The sequence below is a fragment of the Augochlora pura genome, chromosome 10 (genome assembly GCF_028453695.1).
Source record: "Augochlora pura isolate Apur16 chromosome 10, APUR_v2.2.1, whole genome shotgun sequence".
Lineage (NCBI taxonomy): Eukaryota > Metazoa > Arthropoda > Insecta > Hymenoptera > Halictidae > Augochlora > Augochlora pura.
The window spans coordinates 8,063,638-8,086,513 of record NC_135781.1 but is presented as its reverse complement, the minus strand read 5'-3'; the positions used below and the strand labels follow the sequence as shown (position 1 = coordinate 8,086,513).

Below are 22,876 nucleotides of genomic sequence, written 5' to 3'. Positions count from 1 at the left end.
GCCGCCATAAATTGAAACGTATAGTCTAATAGCGTGGTCGTAATATAAACAAGTGCCTATGTTCGCGTCGCTCATGAAACGTGATAACGTAACACATATATCCAGGCTGTAAATTGTTCCGTTAGCGAGGTTCGGTTTAGAAATTTTCTTTGCTCTGATTGGATATGAGCATGTCTCATTACTGTATTATTAAAATTATCTAGCCTTTCATGAAAATCCCTAGGCATCTCAAAAAGTTTTTTGAATATCTCTCGAAAAGGATAAGTGATCAATTAAAACAAATCGGCGAGCAAATATGAACAATTAAAGAGCAACATTTTAAGCCATGTTTTATTAATATTGGTTAATATATTGAATCGCTTCACACGGGTGTGAACATGTATGTAAATCGATTCTTGAGTATAACTAGAAACGTAGGAAGCAGAAATTTCGTGCAGATATATATATATACGTACATATGTACAATACATAAATAAAGTGGTTAATCTCACGCGTGTAGAAGAAAGTAATGCAAAACGCCTAATATGGCTAGCCAAAAAAAGTCAGGAAAATCTCCGAAAGGTACAAAATCTACTGCTGAAATATTGTCAGAATTTCAAATGCTTCTTAATGAGCAACGAACAATGGCTAATAAATTATCGGAAATGGAGATGGAATTGAATGAACACAAGTATGCATCCTTAACCTACGTTAACCATTCCTGTCTTTTATAAACATAGCGTTTCTTACTATTATATATATATATATATTTAACAAATAGTCCTTAATACATTCTAATTTAATAAAATTTTAATTCATTCATTACAAATAATAAAAGTATTATTTTCATGTGTAAATTTTATTAACTCTACAAACTTGGTATCTGTTATATTTTACAAATATTTAAAAATAACTTTTCATTATTACAACGAAGTATTACAAATTTTAGGATTGTAATTGAGACGTTAAAACATGTTGATCCGAAAAGAAAGTGTTATAGACTAACAGGAGGTGTATTGTGTGAGCGCACTGTAGAAGATGTAATGCCTGCATTAACAACAAATAAGGAACAGGTAAAAGTTTCCATTTGTTTTGCATCTTAAATACTTATTGTAATACTTGACTAACATTATATTACGTTTTGCAGCTTATAAAAGTTATAGATGGATTAAATGAACAATTAACAAAGAAAGGAATTGAAATTAATGAATTTAAAGAAAAGCATAATATTAGAATTAAGGGACAAGAGGATGTGCAACAGCAACAGCAAAGTGAAGAGCCGAAAGAAGCAAAAAGAAGCACAGTTGTTGTTAATTCATTGTTGAGCAACTATCCCTAAAATCAAAATTTTTTCTTTGAATATATGCTACATTTTGATTTACATCTTGTTATGGCATTTATTTTCTAAATCTTCTGAGATATTTTGTCTGTAAAATTATTCAACATTTTAACAGCAGTGTATTTTTTATGAAAGGTATTTATTAATTTTTGTTTATAAATAATAGTATACAATTTTAATAATTATTTCAGTCTTTTGAAACTATTATTTCCTTAAATTAATTTATCAATCGAAGTTGTAAAATACAGTGTACTCGATTTATTCATAAACTAAAAGTTAAATGTAACATTACAAAGTTGTAATGTGTTGTATTTTTTGTTGCACTAACGAAGCCAGAAATTTTACATAAAAATATGAAGATGCAACAATATTATTAAAAACATTACACAAAAATTTTGTGATTTACAATTTGTTCAAAAAAGTAAAAACTTAAAAGTAAGAATATTTCATTTTTTAATACTCTTTTTCTTCTCTATTACCTTCGTTAATTAATAGAAATTAAATAATTTGTTAATTACTAAAGTGCATACATGGTATAATTTTAGTTCTATACCATTTCTAAACTTATTACATACGAAGGGATAAAATATACGTTTTTCGTGTAATTACGATTATAATTTACCTATATGATAAATATACGAATTAACTTGCTTAACTTTGCTTGAAATTAATGTAAAAGTGTATCCTTCATAAATTATTTATGAATTAAAATTATTATAAGTATCTAACTAATATTTTATAATAGGTATACAACCTACTATTGATGAGTTATTTTATAATATTCCATATCAAAAGGCAGTAAGCTTAATGTGGTACATTCTATAAGTGTGAAGGCACATTTTCATATATTATGTAACTATTAATGTTCACGGTTCCATCTCCATACAGTGGCATCATCACAAACACATAATAGTACTGAGCCATCTCTGCTTAAACTTGTTTGACGTATAGGAGCAGTACATCTAGGATGATGAAGTGAATAACAGCGTGCTTGTCCTGGTTCATCAACCTCTAAGTCCCATACATATGTTCTTCCAACTTGATTTCCTAAAGCTATTGTACGTTGCCAAAAATCCATTGAAAACCTTATAAACCATATATCACATTCTTTAAATTCAAATCTGTGTAAAACTGTAGCACTTGTTTCTCCATTACGTAGTTGAGAATCTTCAAGGCGACCTGGTTTCCAGCATACGATACAGTTTTCACAAGACTTGCTTAAAATAAAGTCACCATACCATTTAACACAATCAACATAATTACGGTGTACATCTCGTGTAGTGAAGTCTGGAAAATGTTGTAGTATGGAGTCAAAAGGTCTTCCATTACGTGTAGGATTAGAGTAATATGATTGTTTTATTGCTTCTTGCATATCTGGTTTATCCAGTGACCATAATTTCAAAGCATGATCCATGCCACATGAAATAATGCGTTCCCCTTTCATATCAAAATCTGCACTTAAAACTTCATCTCTATGACCTTCGACTCCGCCAAAAATTGCTATACAGACATCAGTTTTTATATTCCATAGCCTGAGAGCATGGTCCTTTGATGCTGAGAGCAATATATTGGGATCTTTAGGATGAATTTTTAATTCGTTTATTGCATGACCATGTCCAATATAGTGCTTAATACAAGTCATAGTTACAGGACTAATGACTCTAACTACACCACGTGATCCTGCCACTGCTAATAGAGGCTTCCCAGAATCATCATAAGTCCAAGTACAAGTATAAAAATTTTCTTCTGGGTCAGGATCTGCATAGCATTGACGTAGTCTAATATTACCCCCTTCAGGACACTCATAAATGCTTACTCGATTGCTTCCTACAGAAGCAAATATTAGTGGTTCTCCTTCCTTTAAGTGATGATTGAACTGTACACCAAACAATGGTTGCCCATGATCTTCCTTAATACTGCAGCAATATTTATAAAGGGGCTTATCTGTGCAAGACTTATATTTTGTAGTTTTACTTCTACGTCTTCCTTTCCTTCTATAACGTGCACTACGCGTAGGTGTATCACTACGATGAGTGCCTGCTGTCGAATTACTACCAATGCTACATTCAGTTTCATCGCTATCATTTTCACTATCTTCTTGACTGGAGGCATAGGTTTGACCCTTATTACTCGTCTTTTTCATTTCAGTATTATATATAGAACTTTAAATGTATTTATATAAGTCCAATAGTAGGAATTCCACTAGTAATACCAAGTACTGCCTCTGCTACGTTTAATATTCTATTACCTAATTGAACACAACTCTGTAATTTCTGAAAAGAATAGAACGGTCAGAACAATAAGTAAAATATAAGTTAACGATACAGAAGACTATAAGGACATACCGAAACATTGGCAGATAAAAATCTAATATTATATTTATTTCGCAGTTTTGCTGATTTATGAGAAATCAATCCCATACTACTAGAAATTTCCTTGCAATTTACTAAACATGTGGATCCAGAAATTATATAATGTTCATCTATGAGGTTTATGTTTGTTTCGACCTTAAATAAAAATTTATCTATATATAATTTTTGTAAATTAATATAGCTTAAATCGTGTAGAGTAAATTATATACTTACTTCAGATAAAGATTGAAATCTCCAATCAAATAGAAAAATAATAAAATCTATTGTAACATTAACGTCTGCCTTCAATATTTCATCAACAAATTCACACTGATGGACCACAATATTCCATTGTCTTTCTTTTACACTTTGATGTAATCCTTCAGAAACCTTATGACATAAATCTGCTGATCCTACAACCTATAAATAATATTTAATATAATCAACAGAATATTTAAATTTGAATGATTTCAAAGATTAGTATAACCTACAAAGTCGGAGCTGTAGTATTATTTTTAATATAATATGTAAATGTACAATCAATTATACTAATTCTGCATAACTAGTATTATAACAAACTAAGATACTTGTTCTTATATGATAACAAATATACAACCTTCTTTTAACACATGTATTGATAAACAAATGTAAAACATAGATTATTACAGTTTGATTTTTTAACATGGAAGCAACTACAAGTAGTTGAATATATGTTCGCCACTAGATTTTACGAGAATTTAATAAAACAACAAGTAATATAAAATAAAATATTGTAGTATTACAAACGCACCAAGAACGAAATTAAAGATTCATATCGGCGTTTACCGAACTTATTAAGAATGCGAGCCATATCCCCATATCGTTTCTTTATAGGATGACTACCGACCATATGATGGGAATGAGTCGTATTTCTGCACACCTATAGGCCGCAGCATCATTCCTTAGTGAGAATCCGTATAGAAATTTCCTTTGCTTCGAGTGGTTGACGATTCATTACCGCGGTAAGATGCACTGCACATGGGATGCGCGGTAAAATGATAGATTATTTAAGGAATAAGAAAAAAGTGCAAGAGGAGGTCTATTACTCCTTAAGCTGACGCGCACATTTCTACCATTTTACTGCGCATCCAATCCGAAGTAGATTCGGTTTCAGCAGCGAATCGTCAGCCAATCAGAGCAAAAGAAATTTTTATACTGACCCTCACTAACGGATCAAGATGCGGCCTTGAGGTATGCAGGGATAAAACCCATAACTGTACGTACATGTATAATATTATGTACAAAGTTTGCGTACTTTGATATTGTCTCTTATTCATATTTCCCCAAAATCTGCGCACTGTTTGATGCGTAATAAATAAGGGGGACCGTAAATTAGAGAGGCAATATTCTATTTTTAAACTATTTTGTATTTGTATGTTTCAAATTATTAGCTACGTAAATTTATATTATTAGTCTGAAAATTAACAAAATTTATTTAATAAATATATTATTATAACATGTAAACTTTATATATGTACATGTTTATATGTATTTGTAGGTTGGTTATAACCAAAAAAAATTCATGTGCACACCGCACACCATATGAAACTGTAGCATAATAACAGAATTATACAAAGTGTCCACCGGCTACCATAGAATATTTTACAAGTCAAGATTGCTTTTAAGAATTATTAAATTGAATGTATTTCTTAAGTATCAGTACTCCTTATATCTGTGGCATTGTTTTATAAAATATAAGAAAATGTTCAAAAAGTATGTGTCATTATCTCTGTTAAAAATACATAACCTCCATTCGGTAATAAATTATGGTTTATTTAAAATTTTATTAGATTCGATGAAAAAGACAGTGTTTCTGGGATACAACAATTAAAATCATCAGTGCAAAAAGGAATTCGTTCCAAACTCCTAGATCTTTATCCTCATTTAGAAAGTCACGCGGACACTATTATTCCAAAAAAGGATTCTTTCCGAATAGTAAAATGGTAAGACATTTTAGAGAGAATATTTGTTAAAATTATTAATAATTGACCATATTTATATCTTTTTTTCATATGTCAGTCACGATCATATAGAGATTATTGTAAATGCGGCAGGAGACCTTTTATTTTTTCGCCAACGAGAAGGACCCTGGATGCCTACCTTAAGATTGTTACATAAATGTGAGTGAGAAATTATTAAATTTTAAACAACTTTTAAAGAAAAGAAATTATAAAGAAATTTTGCATTAGATTGTATATTTAATATTAATATTATGTATATATATCATATATATGTGTATATGTATATGTAGATATTAAAAATTTTCAGATCCATTTTTTTTACCAATGCAACAAGTTGATAAAGGTGCTATCCGGTTCGTTCTTAGTGGAGCGAATATCATGTGTCCAGGTTTAACGTCGAAAGGTGCAAAGATGACACCTGTAGAAAAGGGAACAGTTGTTGTATCCTTTGTTAAAATATTTTAAATTACATACACTATTTACCAATCTTATTATTTGTTAGTCTATTGAATTCTTAATTAAAGATGTAGGCTGTTATGGCAGAGGGCAAGCAACATGCTTTAGCTGTTGGTGTTACTACATTATCAACAGGAGACATGTAAGTAAATGGGGCACATGAAATTTTATATACAAAGTGTATAAAAAGTAAGTGCTGGGTATATTATAATAATTTAATTTGCAGAGCCAAAGTGAATAAAGGAGTGGGTATAGAGAATTGTCATTACTTGAATGATGGATTATGGCAAATGAAACCTGTGAAGTAAAAGACTGATGTGTATGTTGTTCAAAATGTAATCATGTGCGAAAACATCTTGTTCGTTGCACAAATGCGTTCTCTGAAATTTTTGAAAGTTACATGTCATGCTATGAAGCAACAGTATTGCTACTCAAAATAAAAAAAAGATTAATATTGGATTTTTATTGTACAAACTGAATGAATATGACAATTTTATTATAATTGTTTAAATGCATCAATATTATTCGAATGTAATGTTCTACAGTTCATCACATAAATCGAAAGCAATTCTATAAATAGAATTATGTAATTATAAAAGTATAATTAACCAGATCCTGATTTAATATCTACTTGGCCTTCTTGATTGTCTGTAGAAACGGAACGTTCGTTTTCGCAATGTCCTGATGCCGGAGAATAAGATGAATTGTTAGCATCGGATGTTGGTGCAGAAGTAGTGTTTGAACCAGGCACACTGTTATTAGTAGTATTATTTTCTCCAACGGCATGAGGAGATTGTGGGTGATAATGCGGACTGTGCGGACTATGAGGACCATGAGCGTGAGGACGACCCATTACGTGTGGTGAATACTGTGAATATGGTTGATGATAATAGGGATGTGCATATTGAGGATATGGTTGATGATATGGTTGCTGCTGTGAATACGTATAAGATGGATGAGGAGGTCTCGGAGTTAATGGAACATTTTGAGCTTGCTGAGTTGGTCCTGGTTGATATTGTTGACCGTAGCCTTGATTCGGTGGAATCATCTGAGGGGAATGTGGGTTAGAAACAGGGCCTTGTGGTGGAAGCACCTGTGTTCCCTGAGTTCCTTGTGTTCCTTGATGAGGTGGCATTGAATGATTAGCTAACATTCCTTGCTGATGAGGAGTATGCTGCACAGGAGGAGCTGGTGAAGAAACAGGAGGCATAGTAGGCGCATTTGCAGTGACACTTGCATTTGCAGGCGCACTTGAATTTATATTCGATGGTGCTGCTGTTGTCGTAGTAGTAGATTGTGGTGGTTGTAAAGGAGATGGTTGCGGATGCGAAACTGGTTGTTGTGGATGTTGTTGGTGTTGCTGAGATGTAGGTTGTTGATGTTGAGTTGAAGGAGGCTGCTGCGATGGTTGTGAAGGCGGTGGTTGTTGTGGTTGCTGCTGCTGTTGTTGTTGTTGGTGCTGCTGCTGCTGTGGTTGCTGCTGTTGTGGTTGCTGCTGCTGCTGTTGTTGGTGCTGCTGCTGCTGTTGTTGGTGCTGCTGCTGCTGTTGTTGGTGCTGCTGCTGTTGTTGTTGGTGCTGCTGCTGCTGTTGTTGTTGTTGCTGCTGTTGTTGTTGCTGCTGCTGTTGTTGCTGTTGTTGTTGCTGCTGTTGTTGTTGGAGTGAAGGTGGTGGTGTTTGTTGTTGTATTGGACTAACAGTCCCACAATATATTCCAGAGCTAGGTGCATGTTGATTTGAATTTCCTTGTACTGGCGGAGTTTCAGGTTTGTTGTCATTATATGGTGGAGAACATGTTTCCTTTTTTATTTCATTTGTAGTCTTTTCCGTTCCATTTGGTTTTTTATCTATTGCCTCGTTTTCAGGAACCTATAATAACGAATAATGAGTAATGGTCTATATAATAAGTATGTACTTACTTACATCAGATGGAGTTTCATCATTGACTGGAGCAGGGGTAGGAGTGGGTGTGGAATTTGGAGTTGATTCACTAGATGCTGGTCCGTCTGAACGATTTTCTTCTATTCCTTTCAATCTATCTCGTCTAAGTGCTTCATACTGACGTTCTACCATCTTATTGAATATCTCTTCATCTACTGCAGGTTTACAGTGCTAAAATAAAATTGTTTTTTTTTTAATTAAAATAAATTTAATTTATACTTTAATAAACAAAAATCAATAACTTACTTTCTTCAATTCTTCCTGAAATATTTCACTTGTTTCAATAAATTTACGTTTCTTTGTTTCAAATTTTTCTTCTATTTGTTGTAATTCTGCTTCTAGCTTTTTCTGTAAGTTTTTAATAATTTAACATAACAGCTACTCTAATCATGCTATATAGCTTAATCTATAATCAATGTATAAGAAATTTACATTACATTACCTGATGCAATGTTAAAGATTGTACTTGACGTCGCAATACTTGCATTCGTTGTGTAGTAACAACAGAGCGAACATCAGGGACTACGGTGTCACTGAATATTTCATTAATAAGACGATGATTTCTCGTATACCGCGAATATGCAACATGTTTTACAGAATATCCATCGTCTTGATCTATAAAATTAAATACACATATAATACTATCCACGTGATACATATATATTTACGTACCATCATCGTCTTCTGCAGGTAAAATATCTATTCTTCTATCTTGAGCTGCTTGACCTTTAGTACCGCCCGATGAACGTTCATGACTTTCTCGGTCATCATTATTTTGCTGTGCAGCACACATTGCTAATAAAGAAACAAGATATCGTTAAACTGTTTATAATATTATCTATTTTTATTGATTTCCAATGTTTACCTGATTTTCCTCTATTTTTAGCAGCAATATAAGCTAAATAGGCAGGTGAATTATGATAAGTTTTTAAACTTTTTTCATATTCCACCTATTTAAAATATAAAAAATCATTATCAGCTATTTATAAAATTTTCAACAAAAAATATGAATATTCTTTATACCTTTTCTGCTTCATACATTTCAATAAATTCTGTTTTATCTTCCTCTGGTAAATCTCTCCACATTTGACCAATAATTTTTCCTATTTCCCAAAGCTTTAATTCTGGATTCTGAGCTTTTACTTGGTCCCATACTTTCCTACTATATCTCATATATGGCATAAGTGGTTTTTCTGGAGGTTTAGGTGGTTTGGGCATACGAGAATCAGCCTAACCAAATAATGAAGGAATAAATTTTGTAAACTTTACAAGTTGAAAGTTTGATTTCACATTATATGTAAAATTAAGTACATACATTTGTGTTTTTTCCAACCTTCTGTGGTGTAAATCCTGGGTGACTATGAGGTGTTTGTATAAATGGACTTTGAGTATCTTTCTACAAATTATTACAAGAATTAATTATTTATTCTGCAAACACTTATTCAATTTAAATTATACTTACGCTATTTGCTGAGCTATTGCTACTTCCACCAGAAGCTCTAAGACGTTCTGTAAAAATGATTTGTATACTTATGTAATTTTTAAAAAACAGATTTAAGTAACACTATATAAATAAATTAATAACGCTTACGATTTGATGCAACGATGTTTGATGTAGCTATTGCTACTTGTTTATAGTTTGGTGGCAAAGCCATTTTGTATACACGTGTAGAGAAATTTGATTTCTCTCAAGATTTGATACACGAAGTTAATAGTAGACAATTATTAATGACCTTATACTGTAAATAGCTACAATAATTCAACTATAAGCATTCACGAGATTCTTTAAATTGTGCTACTGTATGCTCAACCTTTGCTACAGTACAACTCTAATTTCACGGTAAAAGATATTACTTTTATCGCAATTCTAATGTACAACTATACTTCTATTGTTTTTGGCAATCTGCTTCATGTTTTGATCATATGAATGATGAAATTGTTAAACAATCAGTATTTAGATTAATCTACAGAATCAACTTCGGCGTTGTCACCTTCTTATGATATACCATAGAATTACAGAGCATACTCTAGTGCAGAGACAATGTATTTTCGGGGACTGCTCTGAAGTGTGCTGCAGAGTGGCGCGTCTGTGGCTTTGTCTCTTTCATGTGCATCGGTGTGAAGCTGGCTCACCATGTCAACCAAAATTAATGAAACATAGCTCAAAAAATTACTCTTTAATTTATGTTTTAAATGCTTATACATATATATTTTCCAGCAAATATCCAAACAGCTCGTAGTTATTTAGGAATTTCAGAAAAATTACGAAGAATTCATTAAATGTAATTATAATCGTCCTCAATTTCTCTTCTCCCAATTCAAGAACTTTTTTAGATCGCATTTCGAGTAAATAATTATCTTTCAGAAAAAGATATTAAGTTTACACTATTCATATGCAATATTGTTTTACTCTCTTGCACTAATAGTCAAGACAATATAATTATTAGCTGGACCTTATCCTGCTCAATATGTCGAAATATTGCCTAGAATAAATACATATGATCGATAATGCTATGAGGCGAAAGGTACAAGTTGGACTTGGCGAATATTATTTAGATAGAAAATTATATAAACAATGATTTTAATAAAAGATATTTGATCTTTACTCGTTACTTGAATATTTTAATAAAAAAGGTATTTTTTTATCATTGCAATTAAATGAAAAGTACAATTTTCTGGTAGGTTATACAGCTCGTTTCATGCACCTTTCTCCTAAAAGTCACTAGGCATCTAACAAAATTTGCCTCCCTAAGCTGGCACGGAGATCACCATCATTTTATTGCGCATTCCAATTTACAGTGAATCCTGTCTCAACATTAAATCAATCAGAAATTAAAATTTCTATCTTGACACTCGCTAATGAATCATGCTTTGGCCTGCAGATGTGCAAGAAGAAGACCCATTACTGTTGGTTAATATGATAATCCAGTTCATAGCGGTCTACCTGAGCAAGTTACGGCCTAAAGCTATGTAGAATGTAGATCTTACTGGTTTATACAAGGTCCTCGAAATATATGAAATATATAGAAAGGTGTCTAGAAAGTTCATAGCTCTTAGCAACTACTAAATTATGTAGTTACATATGTATATCCTTTAAATAGTTATTCCCGTAATATAATTTATGTATAATTAAAGTTCGTAACCATAAATTCATCCGATTTTTTTATTGTACATATGTATTCAATACATGCATTAACAATACAAAACGTGATGCTTTTACAATGTATTGACGAACACACGGGAAATATACCATCAACCATAGCCTTCTAGAAGCGAACAGCGCGTGAAGCCGTAATGGACGAAAAGAAGTGATTACCAGCTGAAAGATTGTGAAAGTGAAGTTTTAGTCTGTGTATTTCGTAAAATATCTCTTCAGATCTGCAGTCTCTATAGAATGACATAAAGCTTTTTAAAGCGATGTTTAATGAATTGCTTCTATTTTCAAATATATTATGTAAGTATAGAATTAGTTCTTTGTTACAATCATTTAACGGTTAGAATATCAAAGCATCCATTAATGTCTCGTCTGGCATCTGTAACTGTTATTAAGAAGGACTTATTCTTCCTTAATACGGTTTATATACTGTTAATTTCTTAAAACGAGAAGTGAAATATGTATATTTAAATATAAAAATTCATCTAATTCCAAATGGATGTCGGTATTTGATTACATGCCAAAAAGATTGTTACATATAAATGATTGTTACTTAATAAACGTTTGTGAACAATTTCACACAATATTTGTATGAAGCGTTTTGTTTATATTTGTATTTTACGTATAAGTTACAGCTGATTTGTTAATCATAGTGGTTCTTTATTTTGTAGTTAATTTATAGTAAAAATCGTAATTTATAATAGGAATTTATAAAATGGATAATCTACAGTATCTGTTTTTAGATACCGTTAGTTTTTTTATGCATATTAGCAATTTATAGTGTTAAATTGTAAGGATATGTATCATTTAATGTTACACAAGCTTTTAACGTAGACTGTTGATTTTGGAAACAAAGTAATTGAAATATTGAATTCTTGCAATGGAAATTATTGTGTATATTAATGGAATATTGTATTGAATATAATATTCGCAGATAACGAATTAAATCAATATATTTTATCTTATTTATAAATATTAATATACTGTTTTATACCTTTTAGTGAGAGCACTGCCATAGTACTAATTAAAGTAAGAAATGTCTTATCCTGGCCAACCTCCAATGGGAATACCAGGCATGCCACCTATGCCTTACATTGTTGGTGCACCTCCGCCAATTATAGGTGGTGTAATGCCTATGGCGCATGTAAGTGGAAAGAAATTCGTTGATTCAGTATTTTCAGCATGACTATTTTTTTTATGCTCTTGGACAATTTTGTCTTTCAGATCTTTTTCACACTTGCTACATGTTGCTAGATAATCAGTACATAATTTTACACTACTAAAATTTAAATTTACAGGGTGGAGTGGAAGTCATAAAACAACCAGAATGGAGGTGATTCAATGTAAAAAAAAAATAAGTAAAAGATTTAGCATCACATTTTTTCATTTGAGCCTTTGTATTACAAGTATTGTTAAAAATATTGTCCCATTGCTGCGTACATACTCTGCTTAACTAAAGAAAAATTTTAGAATAAATCGAGCTTCGATTGAAAAAATCTCATACAAAATTTTGTACTTATTTTTTTATTCAGAATAACTTCCATTCTAATTGTAGTATGATTGTTGTCTCACTCTGTACTTTTATCATCATTAATATTTTTGTGTTTATGGAATAGTATAAAATGAAATTTCATATTACATGTTACCATTAGTGAACTTTTAATACTTTAAAATACTTCATACTTTTTTTCTGTTTTTGTGTTTAACTTTTTCGCAGTTACTGCTACAGTTTTATAGCATACTACATTCAGAAGTAAATATTTAAAAGCATATACATATTTTATTTTTATGTAACATTGATTTTATCTTTCAATATTAATTTATGTACTTATTAATTACATACTTATATTTTTTTATTTTACAATCTGTTTTTTAGTTTAGTAGAACCTTTAGATTTAAAAAACTGACTGCGGAAGAGTTAATTCAATAATATGTATTACTATCATCTTAAATTTTTGCATGCTGTCATCAAATATGTTATAATTTAAAAGCTGTCTATTATATTTTTTCTGATACATTTTTTATAAACTGATTTTCATTGACGAGTAACATGTTTTCTGTTATGTTAAAAAAGAAAGAGGAAGTGCATGTATTCTCTAACACAGTTTAAAGTAAGCTAATTGATATGTTATGTAGTATATAATATGAATCTATGAAACAGCTTATTGTAATAATTGCTGCCAATAATATCATAATTATAATATTTTATTTATGCTAATGTATTCTTTTGCGTTATGCATTAATAATTTGTACACAAATTATCAATGTGAAGTGTTCCTCAAAGTATTCAAATTGTGGAACCATTACATTGGGTAGAATGGCAATTATCTACAGCTGACACCAATATTTGTTACAATACTTTCATACTTAATGCTTGCATGAAACTATATTGCCATATAAGAAATACTAAAATGAAAAGAACTGAAATAATGTGCAATTAGGGGGAGGGGAGATTCTGGATTCTGCATGAGTAGAGATGTGCATTATTAAGAAACCTACCATTTATAAAACATAGATGATTCCAACACCCGTATCTGCGATGCAGACCTCAGCTCCAGCTGTACGGTATGCACGTAACCAGAATCGTCATGACAATAATCGGCGGCGTGAGAGAGAATCTGGTCCACCAGTTACTGTGTTTATTGGTAACATTATGGACAGAGCACCAGATGTGATGATTCGACATATCTTGGGTGCATGTGGTCATGTTCTTTCATGGAAGAGAGTCCAAGCATTCGGATTTTGTGAATATGCAGGTCCTGATGCAGGTCTTAGAGCAGTTAGACTACTTCATGACATGGAAATAGGCACCAAAAAGCTTGTTGTGAAAGTCGATGCTAAAGCTAAAGTTGTTTTGGATCAATTTAAAGGTAATAGTAAGATAATAAGAAATTGTAGTAATTCCATAAATGTATCACCAAATATATTTTTATACATTGTTTTGATTTATTATAGCGGAAAGAAGAAAAAAATTAAGAGGGGGTCAGTCTCCCTTACAGGATGAGACTTCTACAGAAGGTACAGAAGGTGAAGAAGGCGAAGATTATATGGATGAAGGTATGAGAGTAGTGGACGCAGATGCACTAGCCCGTATAAATCAAATCATAGCCGAACATGCTGCTGATTTGGAAATGGCTCAAGTTGCCCCTGGTAATTATATTTACACTCTTACAATATCTTTCAAAATTAATTAAGAAATTAAATAAGTGTGTTTGGGTTTATATGTAACAGAGGAACATCAAACAAAAATGGTTGCTAAGTCGTTGAACTTGGATGATGCAGAAATAGAAGAAAGTAAAAGAGACTTGATTACACGAGAAATTGGAAAATTCAGGGAGGTCATGAAGGTAATTATTTTTAAATTTATTTTATCTTTCTTCTTATATCACACCTATTTCTCTGCCCTTCTTTCTGGTCATATTGTCGGATGTGATATACCAAAATCTTAGAAGGTATTCTGAATCGTGGTCTGTTAGGATTGGGTATTAAATTTGAAAAAAATTTAGGTTTGCAGATGTTAGGAATTATTATAGGTGTTGTCACCAATCATATGATTGTTTTATTAAGCATTATAAACATTATTCTACAACATATTGGAAACAATCTATTTATTTTTATATAATTTTCTTGTATATGAGAGTCAGTGTATTTGTTAGGTTTTCTTCAAATTTTTCTTTAAAAGGCTAATAATATTTTATTTAAAACTGTATTATTTTTTTTTTCTTACTTTTGTCTTTGTTGTTTATTTGATTTTAAAAGATACGTTATACAAATATTACTTTCCTTTAAAGTATGTTTAAGAGTATGTTTGTAATACTTTGTAGTTTTTATTCTATTATCTTCATGCTACATTGGAACAAATTTGTTGTTTTATTCTTTTTTATTGAAGAGAAAGCAAAATTATTCTGTCTACATAGTAAGAGAAAGCACCAATGTGTTACAAAATGATTATTTTAAAAGTTTATTTTTGGATTTTAAAAAGTACTTGTACATTAAAGTCGAAAAATTTACGTATCATATTTTATCCTAATACAAAATTTGTTTTAACTAAATTCAGAATTCACGCCTGACTTGTTGATGTATGGGTTATTAACATTGATTTAATATTTGCAAAACTTGCATCTACATAAGGATGTTTTCATAATTTGTGCAATATGATAAAATATATTGTAGTTATGTCTACAGTACATATTGAACAATTGCTAATTAAATTTGCAATATATATATGTATATACATATATTTATATATATAGTATATATGTATATATATGTAAAAAATTGAATGATATATTTGGGCAGGCAAAAGAGAGTTATATGTGTATAGTTATAAAGTATAGTTTTTAAGTATATTGTGATAAAGTGCGTGTGTGCTATGTTAGCTCTAAACAATTGGAGCCGTGACTCGTTGCTATAATTATAATAACAGGCAGCGTGCGTCGCACACAGCAAACGCACACGCCTAGGAATGCTGTGTGTGGGGACCACTCTTTCACTCACTCATTGGCTCTGAAGGGAGTCAATCACAGCACAACCCTCGTATTTTCGCAGGCAGCTGCAGCCTCGTCGGTAAGTCAGAGTATATCCAACCAACAAAACATGAAAAACAAGAAATGTGCAATCTTAAGACGGGAGAATCTCATAACTCTACAACATGCTGACATCATGTAGCCAATAATTTTGACTCTTGGAACTCCATTTTCTTGTCTCGTCGCAAATAATTCTTCGTTACTAATAGCACTGTACTGTTGTATATTCAGTATAATTTATTCTATACAATCAAATTTCTTTATCTGCTTCTATACTTATTGTGCTAAACTGCTAGTACTAACATGTTTGTAAGAATCTATGTTCTGAATGATTTCTCTTTGATTCTTTCAGAAAGATTTATTATACAATGTATTTTGCTCATAGTATTAGATATTGAATGTAGAAAAGAATGTAAGAAGCAAATGTCGAAACAGTAGTAGTCAGAATAATAAACCTATATATTTTGTTTATGTCAATGTCTAGCAGTCTAGTACTTCTATATAGAAGGTCAGTGAATTTGCTATTCCAGTTGTTTTTATGAACTGCCTAGGATTGATAAAATTATATTATTTTGATGAAAGAAATTTGACGCTGACATACTTTATAATGTACTTTTAGATAGATTATTGATAGGATCGAGACTTTCTGAATCCTACACACAATGAAATGATTTTGTCATCACAATGGCGACTGTTCAGTTGTTGTCTTTATTTTGTGTAAACAGCTTCTGTCAGCGTCTCGATCAGACATGTAGTACCTAGGTGCGCGCTCCTCCATTCTCCGGTACCACCACACTGACTGACCAAGTCAACTTCACACCGTGAGTAAACTCCACAACCATGAGCCAACACAATCATTCGGTTCTTGTAGTTTTGTTAGTGAACTGCCCATCTGAATACCTATGACCACTGATGTTTCATATTTCAACAGTCTGTTTTCTCTTCATATGTGCATCTATTTTTATGCACTCAGTTACTCTATCCTTATTAGTTTAAAAGAGTATGGGTTACTGTATGGACGTTAAGAGGTTTAAGAAAGCACAAATTGCATAAGATACTCGAGATAGGCTTTTTTTGATTTATCACAGTTATATTTTTATCATTTTTTGTAAAAAGGTATATTATTATTTTAATGCACTCTTTAGCTTTCTGTAAAAACCATTATAAGTGGAACATTTATTAAACACGTTTATAGAATTACTATTTTTTCCAGCCTATATCGTAGGGTACTCCAAGCAGTAACCCATTACTGTTATTATTATATCGAATAAGGATGAACCATATTAATTTATTTCTATGACGTTACGTTGATAATACGGGACGATAAGGGTGGGCAAACTATTGTGCATTTGATATCCAACAGTTTGCTGCATCAGCTGCATAGCCAGAAGAAAACAAAGTTGACAGACGTGTGACTGTTTCTTGGCAAAAGTGAAAGATGTTTTGGTGGAATCCCTTCTTCGTGATGACTCCGCTTCTGATTGGTATAATACTTTCTAATAATTTTTGAGTATTGACAAGAAATCTAAATATTCACCCCTTTCGACTCTTAGACTTACATAGTTTTAGACACTATTGATTTACAGGCACATTTGCAATGTTGTAAGTACATTGGGTGGCCTCTACGATGCATCTGTTAGTATTAAGGTATTTTTAGTTTAAGTAGAGCTTAAGAAATTTCTTATGCTTGTTTCCAAAATTTATACCTGCACTTAGGTAATTGATATGTAAACAAGATTTCGTGTAAGATGCTGCTGACCGAGCATGCTCCAGTGGAGTGAGTATAACCACATTGAGATGAACAGAATTATGATAATTGACATGTGATTAATTTTTGTGCAACTAGTAATCGTGAAATACTATAATTGGTATTGGTAACATTGAATACTAAAAATACTGTTCATACAAAATTTAAACGGTAAATTTTATACAATAAGTTATTCACGATGAAGTTAAAAATTAAAATGAACTTTCGCTGCAAATTATTTGTTCTGAACAAATAAGAGTTCGTTATTATATGATGGTATAGTATAAAACAATATATGTATATGTTTCATGTTTCAGTATTAATCAATAAAAATCTATATAGTATTTTTCTAACATGTACTACTTCTATGAATCTTTAATATAAAGCATTGTATCTCTTCTCAAGACATACATACATATACATATTTATTCATGAGGACATTTATTTTGATTTTACGAGAAAATTTGATATTATTACACTATTTTAATGTAATGGCGTTATCATTACATTATATACGCATTAACTAACTTTACACTTACAGTAACCATTTACTCTACCCTTTTATTTTTTTTAACTCAGGAGAATACGATTGCTAGTTTTTGCGTTTTATTATCACAGCCTGATAAGCTTGCTTTCGGCTATTTGGTCTCACCTGTTTTTCCGCTTTTGTGTTTTATAGAAGCAGGAAGAGGAGAAGGCCCAAGTGAAACGGAAGAAAGAAGCAGTGGAGAAAGAAGAAAGGGAGAAACGTGAAAAGGAGCGTCGAGATAGGCGAGACGGTAGCAATGCTAAAGACGAGCAAGATGGTGATCCTGGTAGTCCTACGTCTCACAAGGGACGTAGTAGTAGTACGGGAAGTAGTAGAAGGGACAAAAGGCGGTCTAAATCCAGGTATCAAAATTATACAATGTTATTTATGGAATTTATTTTGAGAATAACATAATTCAGTGCCGTATGTTTTTAGGTCCAAAGAAAGAGATAGGGACCGCCAAAGAAATGATAGAGATCGTGATAGAGATAGAGATCGGGATAGAGACCGAGAAAGGGAACGAGAAAGAGATCGCGATCGCGAAAGGGAACGTGAACGAGAACGTGAGAGAGATAGAGAACGGGAAAGGGAAAGGGAAAGAGAAAGAGATAGGGAACGAGAAAGAGAACGCGAAAGAGAGGAGGCGAGGAAAACCGAGCGAGAAATTATGCGTGAGAGGGAAGAAGAGGAGGAAGCTAAGGAGAGAAAGAAAAATGAAAGACGAGCAAGAGAAAAGGAGGCAGCTTATCAAGAGCGCTTGAGAGATTGGGAGACTCGGGAACGTCGTAAACAAAAGGAATATGAAAAAGAAGCTGAAAAGCGTCGAGGGAAACGAGAAGCACGTGAAAGAGAGGCGAAACGGTTGAAAGAATTTCTTGAAGACTACGACGATGATAGAGACGATGCTAAATACTATAAAGGCAAAGAACTGTCGCGTCGTTTGGAAGAGAGAGCCGTTGAAGCAGAAACCGACTCGCGGGATCGTTATGCGGAGCGGCAGGAGCTCAAGTGTCTGCGCGATAAACTTTATGCTGATGCTTCTCATCCAGACCCAGCGGCTGAATTCGAAAGGGTAAGATACTTCTAAGCTCTAGCATCTAGCCCGTTCCATATACACATGGTATCTAGGTTTTTACGTTAATGTTGTTGTCGATTAAGAATAATAGTGAATTATTTTGTTTCAGTTAAAAGCCGAAAGAGAAGAGCAGTACAAACCTAAGCCAGTAATTACAATAATTGATGAAGAAGATGAGAAAGTAGTGAAAAAGGAGAAAGAAGTTATGCCACCAATAGAAACTGAGCCTATAGAAAGTGATAGTGATGAGTGTGTGCAATTTGATGATGCTTCTCAGACGGAAGCACCATCCAGGACTCCCCCAAGACATCATCATCACCACCGAAGGCATCATCGTCATCATCAGAATCATCATCATGACGGTGATGAGAATGAGGAAGTTGTAGAAACGGACAGAGAAAGTGTGAAGTGCACAAGATCGTCTCCTCCTCATCAAGCAGTCACACCGTCAACTCAGTCTATTCCACCTACATTAGATGAAGATTCTCGGATGTCTCTTGTTAGTGAACCAGAAAAAACGAGTAGTAGTGAGTAAATTGTATATTTTCCTATTCGTTAAGGTAATGAAGTTAGTGTCCGTATTTATCATACCTATTTTATTATAGGTAATTTTGTACCGTTTGCTATGGGAAGTGGGGGTAATCGTGGAGGCGATCATGGCGTCGGTAATAAAACTCCGGCTAGTCCAAGCGCAGCTGTCAATGCTAATTCACAACAAACGAATCAAACGAGAAAAAAAGGTCGAATCGATGTCAAGGACGTGTTTAACAATGACGATGACGATGACGGTGCTAATAACGCGAAGAAGCGCAAACTAGTTCCTTTAGGTGAACTATTCAGTATTAACCATGGGTACCAACATATTCGTTGCTTAGAAGAAGTATAATTTATATGTGAATTTTGCTTTAGATTATGGTGAAGACAAAAAGAAGAAGTCTATAGATGATGCTCCTAAGCCTAACAAAGAAGAAAGTACAAAGAGTCAAGAGGAGAAACGGAAGCATATAAAATCTCTTATTGATAAGATTCCTACCGACAAAAACGCTTTATTCGGATATCAACTTGATTGGGCTGTAATAGATAATGTAAAGTTTGGTTCTGATGTATGCATACATAGAATTGAATTATATTTATTCATTGTATTTGTATCTTTTTTATTTTATCAGACGTTAATGGAGAAAAGGATAAGGCCATGGATCAACAAGAAGATTATTGAATATATCGGAGAACCTGAACCTACGTTAGTGGATTTTATTTGTAGTAAAGTAATGGCTGGTAGTTCTCCTCAGGGCATACTTGATGATGTACAGATGGTAATTAATTTTTATTAATATGTAGTTTTGACTTGAATTCAAGTAATTTTAATAGTATAATGTGATGATGTTTGTTTTAGGTATTAGATGAGGAAGCAGAAGTGTTTGTAGTCAAAATGTGGAGGTTATTAATATACGAAGTGGAAGCTAAGAAAATGGGCTTAGTTAAATAAATGGAATAACAATTAAAATACTAATCGATATAAAATTTATACTACACATCAAATTCGTTTGGTTAAGATGTAATATTTAGGTTATATACTGATATACAATTACCTATGTATAATTTGTAGGATTCTCCGCTAGATGAAAAACACGATGTTGATCAATTGATAGGTAACCTAAATGTGTAGCGATTAAAATGTTAAATACAAATTGTAATTACGATTTATAATTTGAGTTATATGTTACTAAATTTGCTTATCCATAAATGTAGAGGGAGATCTTTATCGTTTCAAGCTATGTCGATCTAATACTTTTTAACATTTCTACGGATACACATGCATAGGGCTTGTAATTGTAAACCAATCGGAACAAGGATCTTTAATCATTAGTTACATCTTACATCAACTTTAGATAGGATTTTATAAACTAATACTAATGAACGTACTATTTTAATTTCACTCATCGTATATTTTGTAAATATACATACTTGACCATAAATTGTGGGACATTCGGTTACAGTAAATACGATTACTTATTAAAGTACTTGTAATTTTTTCATTCAAAATAATTCTGTTTTGCATTGTGCTAAATAAATTGATTTCTTAATAAATAAATTAATTGTTATAAAAAATCTATCGATGTGTTCTGTTTGCAAAATGTATAGCAATTTCAAGAAAATTGTTTTGCTCGGAACCGATAAAATGTCGGTATTTGGGTAATATAAAGACAATTTTACAAGCTGTAGTGAACATTTAATTCATAATTAGCAGGCAAGTTTCGTTAATAAATCGATAGTGTTATGATTTTTAGTATTTACAAGAATTTTTTTGCTAATGATACTATTAAGCACTTCGTGACTATTTTATTTATCTATTATTGTGATATAAATTCGTAGTGGAAATAATTAATAACGTCAAACATATACAGTGATTTTTAAAGCATTAGCTCTAGATTTAGAATATGCACGCCGTATGAATTTGTGGCTTCCAAATCATAAAATGTACCGCAACACCAATTAAAATTTCTTAAATGTCTGAAATGCCATTTTTGGGTAACAAAATTCATTAGGCACCAACTTAGGATCCACATAGACATAGCAAGCAATTCGTATAAAATTGACCTTGTAAATACCCATGTGCATGAAAAAATGTATAAAATTATTGTTATATGTGTATCATCACTAATTATGTAATTAGTAGATATAATAGCTTAACGGTTCATGAAAATAATTACACTTCATATCGTAATTCTGTAATATATGTTTCATAAATACTAATTCTATCATTTAAATGTTCGCATCGTATGCACTTATTGCCTCCAAATAATATTCAGTACTTGTAGTAGAAATGAAATATGCAGGATATTTACTTCTTGCTACGTGTCTATATTTCGTGAATTATCGGTAATGTTGAACGCTACACGAAATGGTAAGGAGGCTTTAGAGTCTTTTAAAACTAAGACAGAAAAGCTCATAAGATGCAATTTGGTACGGATCGTAAGTTTGTGTCTATAGCCAAAATCAGCTGTTGGTAATCTTTTCTACAACCTGCAGTGTTCCATCACTATATGTAATGGCGCTAGATTAAAATTTTCATGGGGTTTGTATGCTAGCGCCATCTAACTCAGAATCTGAATTCTACAAATTATCATCTGTGAATAATTTTGGCGAACGGTTTGAGCATTTTTTACTGCACGATTGGCGCTACTTGGCTGAAAATTCGTGTCGGATTTTACATTGTTTTTTATAAGAAACGCGGTACGAATAATATGTTCTAATGCTTGATAGTGAAACGTGATATGGAAAATTAATTACAACTCAAACAATGACAAAATTATTATAGATATGTGGTTGAGATTTTTCTGAATATTTTCGAAAACTATTTTTTTCTGAAAACTATTCTTTTATCCTTAAATTGACAGATTTTATGCTATTTTTTCTTTGCGACAAAAATCATTTATAACCGTAACAAATATTCAATGTTACTAAGTTATTTAGATTATTTTCGGAGAATAAAAAAGGGGAGGGGATATTTCTGTGCTCTCAAAACATTTCGTGGCCATTAAATTTCCTCGCTAAAAGAGAATCAAATATGTATTCAGAGCGAAAATGCCACAATTAATCCAAAGCTTCTTTCAAAGTTTTATTTCTACTTAAGCTTCTTTTAACCATTATAACGACGCCAATGCTCAAAAAATGGTTTAAAACGAGAAAGAGACGAAAAGTATACGTGGTCACGGGAAGCTTTTATGTCACTTTTAGCCGCAATGTGGCGAAAGTAGTTTGTTCTGTCGTTTATTCTTCG

At 32.1% G+C, this 22,876-nt stretch overlaps 6 protein-coding genes across 12 annotated transcripts; 3 read left to right on the top strand and 3 right to left on the bottom strand.

Annotated features, from left to right (window-relative positions):
• The first annotated feature begins 463 nt into the window (after window positions 1-463).
• On the top strand, window positions 464-1,360 carry Pfdn2 (prefoldin 2). Its single transcript, XM_078192097.1, has 3 exons — window positions 464-670; window positions 929-1,052; window positions 1,127-1,360. Exons 1-3 carry the CDS (start codon window positions 525-527, stop codon window positions 1,316-1,318), a joined length of 462 nt encoding a protein of 153 aa, XP_078048223.1. The 5' UTR covers window positions 464-524; the 3' UTR covers window positions 1,319-1,360.
• A 288-nt stretch (window positions 1,361-1,648) lies between these two features.
• LOC144475805 (polycomb protein EED) lies at window positions 1,649-3,461 on the bottom strand. Its single transcript, XM_078192092.1, has one exon. The coding sequence runs from the start codon at window positions 3,459-3,461 to the stop codon at window positions 2,178-2,180; it is 1,284 nt and encodes a 427-aa protein (XP_078048218.1). The 3' UTR covers window positions 1,649-2,177.
• Window positions 3,462-3,464: 3 nt separating this feature from the next.
• LOC144475807 (uncharacterized) lies at window positions 3,465-4,673 on the bottom strand. 2 transcript variants are annotated; one of them, XM_078192095.1, is made up of 4 exons: window positions 4,460-4,673; window positions 3,904-4,089; window positions 3,664-3,825; window positions 3,465-3,591 (listed from the first exon to the last, which is right to left on the bottom strand). In XM_078192095.1, exons 1-4 carry the CDS (start codon window positions 4,556-4,558, stop codon window positions 3,493-3,495), a joined length of 546 nt encoding a protein of 181 aa, XP_078048221.1. In that variant the 5' UTR covers window positions 4,559-4,673; the 3' UTR covers window positions 3,465-3,492. The 2 variants fall into 2 exon arrangements, with proteins under 2 accessions (XP_078048221.1, XP_078048222.1); XM_078192096.1 differs by having other exon boundaries at window positions 4,556-4,673.
• Window positions 4,674-5,014: 341 nt separating this feature from the next.
• Mcts1 (malignant T-cell-amplified sequence 1 homolog) lies at window positions 5,015-6,584 on the top strand. Of its 2 annotated transcripts, XM_078192094.1 has the most exons (7): window positions 5,015-5,080; window positions 5,207-5,421; window positions 5,499-5,651; window positions 5,728-5,828; window positions 5,977-6,110; window positions 6,200-6,267; window positions 6,352-6,584. In XM_078192094.1, the coding sequence occupies exons 2-7, from the start codon at window positions 5,411-5,413 to the stop codon at window positions 6,431-6,433; spliced, it is 549 nt and encodes a 182-aa protein (XP_078048220.1). In that variant the 5' UTR covers window positions 5,015-5,080; window positions 5,207-5,410; the 3' UTR covers window positions 6,434-6,584. The 2 variants fall into 2 exon arrangements, with proteins under 2 accessions (XP_078048220.1, XP_078048219.1); XM_078192093.1 differs by having other exon boundaries at window positions 5,029-5,421.
• Window positions 5,956-10,087, bottom strand: LOC144475804 (uncharacterized). 3 transcript variants are annotated; one of them, XM_078192090.1, is made up of 11 exons: window positions 9,656-10,087; window positions 9,527-9,573; window positions 9,380-9,460; window positions 9,088-9,294; window positions 8,930-9,014; window positions 8,737-8,859; window positions 8,507-8,679; window positions 8,311-8,412; window positions 8,047-8,235; window positions 7,219-7,992; window positions 5,956-6,087 (listed from the first exon to the last, which is right to left on the bottom strand). In XM_078192090.1, exons 1-11 carry the CDS (start codon window positions 9,717-9,719, stop codon window positions 6,046-6,048), a joined length of 1,887 nt encoding a protein of 628 aa, XP_078048216.1. In that variant the 5' UTR covers window positions 9,720-10,087; the 3' UTR covers window positions 5,956-6,045. The 3 variants fall into 3 exon arrangements, with proteins under 3 accessions (XP_078048216.1, XP_078048217.1, XP_078048215.1); XM_078192091.1 differs by having other exon boundaries at window positions 7,363-7,992; XM_078192089.1 differs by lacking the exon at window positions 5,956-6,087 and having other exon boundaries at window positions 6,715-7,992.
• Window positions 10,088-11,324: 1,237 nt separating this feature from the next.
• On the top strand, window positions 11,325-21,202 carry LOC144475802 (uncharacterized). Of its 3 annotated transcripts, none has more exons than XM_078192085.1 (12): window positions 11,325-11,518; window positions 12,220-12,362; window positions 13,764-14,088; window positions 14,174-14,368; window positions 14,450-14,565; window positions 18,171-18,382; window positions 18,456-19,092; window positions 19,205-19,622; window positions 19,701-19,922; window positions 20,005-20,180; window positions 20,262-20,408; window positions 20,489-21,202. In XM_078192085.1, exons 2-12 carry the CDS (start codon window positions 12,255-12,257, stop codon window positions 20,579-20,581), a joined length of 2,649 nt encoding a protein of 882 aa, XP_078048211.1. In that variant the 5' UTR covers window positions 11,325-11,518; window positions 12,220-12,254; the 3' UTR covers window positions 20,582-21,202. The 3 variants fall into 3 exon arrangements, with proteins under 3 accessions (XP_078048211.1, XP_078048210.1, XP_078048212.1); XM_078192084.1 differs by having other exon boundaries at window positions 13,734-14,088; window positions 20,489-21,201; XM_078192086.1 differs by lacking the exon at window positions 11,325-11,518 and adding an exon at window positions 12,517-12,551 and having other exon boundaries at window positions 12,274-12,362; window positions 13,734-14,088.
• The last annotated feature ends 1,674 nt before the right edge of the window (window positions 21,203-22,876 follow it).